The sequence below is a fragment of the Triticum urartu genome, chromosome 2A, assembly GCF_056163025.1.
Source record: "Triticum urartu cultivar PI428250 chromosome 2A, HENAU_Tu73, whole genome shotgun sequence".
Lineage (NCBI taxonomy): Eukaryota > Viridiplantae > Streptophyta > Magnoliopsida > Poales > Poaceae > Triticum > Triticum urartu.
In genome coordinates, this window is record NC_141874.1 from 591,627,373 (window position 1) to 591,631,148 (window position 3,776).

Below are 3,776 nucleotides of genomic sequence, written 5' to 3' on the forward strand. Positions count from 1 at the left end.
ATATCTAATATTGTTGTAGAAATGTAATATTAGTAATAGGTTCTTTATCTCCTTTGATATGCCCCTCATCCTGATCAAGAGATAAGATCCTATTTTTCACACGGCTCCCATTAACCTTGGCATGAAAATACTTGGTATTACTATCTCCTTGCAATATTTTTGCAATTTGAGCTCTCTGTTTCCATTTTAGTCCTTCCTGGTTCATCAGCCTATCCAATTGTGATATCATATCTTTTGCTCCTGCCTCATGTAAGCAGTGAGGCCATGTAATTCATCAAATTTATCAATATAACATCTAACTTGGTAATAATATATTTTTAAGCTCTCTATACCAAGGGCTCATATTTCTATTCCAACCATGTAGTTTGGCTCTAAGCTTCCCGAGTTTGTTTTGCCACCTCTCAATATTAGATCCCATGATATGAGGGTCAATTCACACATTAATAACAATTTTATTTATCTCATCTCTCAAGAAAAAAAATGTTTTCAAATATAAACAAAGTGTCAGAGTTAATGACATCTCCTTATCTAGGAATAAAGGAGTATGGTCAGAATTCTCTCTAACTGGAGTACTGACTATAGTGACAAGGTCATTTTCCTCCCGATCTATACAACAAAGGATCTTATCCAACTTTTCAAAAGTAGGGTTAGGGAGATTGTTCTCCAAAGTAAATTGCCTACCATTCATTTCTATTTCCCTTAAACCCACTTGTTCAACCATTGCATTAAAAACAAAGCTCCAATGCCTAGGAGTGCCCTTTTTTTTTGAGAAGTTTCATAATAATGTTAAAGTCACCCCCAATAACAAATGTTTATGGCTTCCTTGACGAACTTGATATCCCAGGCTTCCAACTTTGTTAGATTAAGATCATCGCAGCAAGTAGACAGGGTCTCCTTGGCACAATCCTCTGGCATGGCAAAACCATAAACATTTGTGCCCGCAGAGGAACCATTGGCCATGACAGGAGTGCCCGCAGAGGAGAGCCACGCCCTCCATCACTGGGAGACACCTTTTGGCCGCGGAATCTCAAGCAAGGAGGGCCAGGAGAGGGAGTCCAAAGGACAGAGCTTTGCTTGAGCGTGCAATGGAGTATCTCGTAGCCTTGAAGAGTAGCTAGTACCACGATCCCACAGCACTGTATGTACTTGTAGAACTTACGGAGGATATAACTTGAGGGATACCAAGGCTGTTCTCCGCAAGCAAACCATCCATCTCGTCCGTGCATGCAATCCAATGCAACGCGCCAACCTCCGCTGTTGAATGCCCCGCGAGTACGTAGCACTCACGCATCTTATCAGCAATTAGTCGCGCTAGCTCTTGCTCTTTAATTAATTGCGGCCAACCGACGTAAATCATTGGGGTGGCGCCAAACGCAAGCTCAGCTCGAATGCTCCAGCACTACCCCGGCCCGGCCGGCCGCTACAAATACCCGTGACTGGGTGCTCGTCTAGCCATCGCCTCCACTTTGCTCTCTTCTCCATCCAGCAACTAGCAGCTCAAGTCGCCTAGCTCGATCGCCGACCGGCCGAAAATGGCGGCGATCGCGATCCTTGTTAGCGCGCTGGTGCTGCTCTCGCCGGTGGCGGCCGAGCTGCAGCGGGTGCAGCACTCGCCCAAGGAGGACGGGTCACTGACCGTGCTCGCCGTCGGCGACTGGGGAAGGGGTGGACAGTTCAACCAGACACTGGTTGCCGAGCAGGTACACTCGCAAACTGAATTCTACTCCCTCCATTCCTAAATATAAGTCTTTTTAAAGATTCTAAAAAATGACTACATACGAAGCAAAACAAATGAATGTACACTCTAAAATATGTTTACATACATCTGTATGTTGCAATTCATTTGAAATGTCTAAAAAGACTTATATTTAGGAACGGAGGGAGTATGTTTTTTCTTCTTCTGTTTAACCTAGTTATATGTGAGTGCTTAAAGAATGCTAACCTCTCTTGATGCGTAGGTAATTTGTACCAGTTAAATACATGAACACCTACTTACAAACTATTGGTGCTTTATTAACAATATGCTTTAGCATCACTGCCATTTCACGTGTAGCTAATTGCCAAGAGATAAGAGCGGGCCCTTTGTCATATAAGTAGTTGGTAGTACAAACTAATTGCTGCCCTTTGTCATATAAGTAGCCGAAAGCAGAGAGGCCATTTAATTAGTTGTACTACATCTTATCGTTAAGAAAACTCCCGGTCATTGGCCAAAGTGTGTACGTGTCAACAGATGGGAGTGATCGGCGAGAAGCTGGCCGCCGATTTTGTCATCTCCACCGGCGACAACTTCTACAACGACGGCCTCGCCGGCGACAACGACACGGCCTTCTTCATGGCGTCCTTCACCGACATCTACACCGCCTCCAGCCTTCAGAAGCCTTGGTACATCGGTATGCATCCATAACTGCCGCGACTATTCCTTCTCTTCCCGATTAGTACACCATGCAAGTGCGTCACGGGTGTGGCATGCATGCAGTCCTCGGCAACCACGACTACACGGGCGACGCGCTGGCGCAGCAGAGCCCCGCCATCCGCGAGGTGGACAGCCGGTGGACCTCCGTCAACAAGTCCTTCATCGTGGAGGCAGACATCGTGGACTTCTTCCTGGTGGACACGTCGCCCTTCGTCCTCAAGTACTGGAACGAGAGCAAGTTCGACTGGAGGAACGTGGCTCCCCGCGACACCTACATCGCCACCCTCCTCCAGGACCTGGACGACGCCCTGGCGGCGTCCAAAGCGACGTGGAAGGTCGTCGTCGGCCACCACCCCGTCAGCAGCGGCTGCGAGCACGGCAACACCACCGAGCTCCGTGAGCACCTCCTCCCACTCCTCAAGGTACGTACTAGGTATTCGATCACCATCGTCTAACGTTGCGCATGCATGCATTATCGGCTCGGCTAACCATGGGGTAAAACACTTTGTGTGGTTTCTTTTCGCGTGCAGGCCCATGGGGTTGACATGTACCTCAACGGCCACGACCACTGCCTGCAGCGCATCAGCAGCGTCGACAGCCCGGTGGAGTTCGTGACGAGCGGCGGCGGGTCCAAGGCGTGGGCGGGCAAGTTCAAGGCCACCTCCGACAAGATGGAGTTCCTATACGACGGCCAGGGCTTCCTGTCCATGCAGCTCACCGCGGCCGAGGCGCACCTCGCCTTTTACGACGTCTCCGGCGCCGTCCTGCACAGCTGGGGGCTCGCCAAGTCGGCCGACGCCAGCATCTCGAACGTGAGCTAGCTGATCGACTTCACCTGTCCATGGCCGACGGCGCCGGTCGTTGCTAACGGATCGGATGCAAATGCTTTCTGTCAGTGTCTTCTGCATGTCGCCCCATGCATGTACCTCCGTAAGTAAATTTAATGCGAAATAATTAACAAACGACGTTGTTCCAAGTGTATGTGCACGCATGTTTTTATACAACGACTCCCACAATTAGCAAAGGGTATGGCTAGGTCTCATTCGACTAAAATTTAACTAAGTCTTAGTTAAGTGACATATTATGCAAGAGAGAAAAAGAAAATGATTTTCTTTGCACAGGTCTTAATGTAAGATTTCATGGATATAGTATCGACTGAGACTTAACGAAGTCTCAGTCAATTAAGACTTAGCAAGACTGAATAGCAAACTACTAGAATGATTTTGGGATTTGGCGTATAACAAAACCGTGCATGAAACATACTCGGCGAAGTCCCAATTAACCTCGGCTTACTATAGGCCGAGTATTGTACCCGGCCAGTTCACGGGTTATGCCATGTACGCCGAGATTCAGTTCACGGGTA

The 3,776-nt window shown here is 48.1% G+C and overlaps 1 protein-coding gene across 1 annotated transcript; it reads left to right on the forward strand.

Annotated features, from left to right (window-relative positions):
* Positions 1 to 1,417: 1,417 nt before the first annotated feature.
* On the forward strand, positions 1,418 to 3,389 carry LOC125538981 (purple acid phosphatase 3). The gene is made up of 4 exons (XM_048702312.2): positions 1,418 to 1,700; positions 2,231 to 2,390; positions 2,477 to 2,835; positions 2,944 to 3,389. The coding sequence occupies exons 1-4, from the start codon at positions 1,533 to 1,535 to the stop codon at positions 3,232 to 3,234; spliced, it is 978 nt and encodes a 325-aa protein (XP_048558269.1). The 5' UTR covers positions 1,418 to 1,532; the 3' UTR covers positions 3,235 to 3,389.
* Positions 3,390 to 3,776: the final 387 nt, after the last annotated feature.

Bases quoted from the DNA above. Each gene is read 5' to 3' on its own strand.
- LOC125538981 (XM_048702312.2), top strand. From the start codon at position 1,533: ATGGCGGCGATCGCGATCCTTGTTAGCGCGCTGGTGCTGCTCTCGCCG. The intron at 1,701-2,230 runs GTACACTCGCAA...ACGTGTCAACAG, and splicing joins AGACACTGGTTGCCGAGCAG to ATGGGAGTGATCGGCGAGAA. The intron at 2,836-2,943 runs GTACGTACTAGG...TTTCGCGTGCAG, and splicing joins ACCTCCTCCCACTCCTCAAG to GCCCATGGGGTTGACATGTA.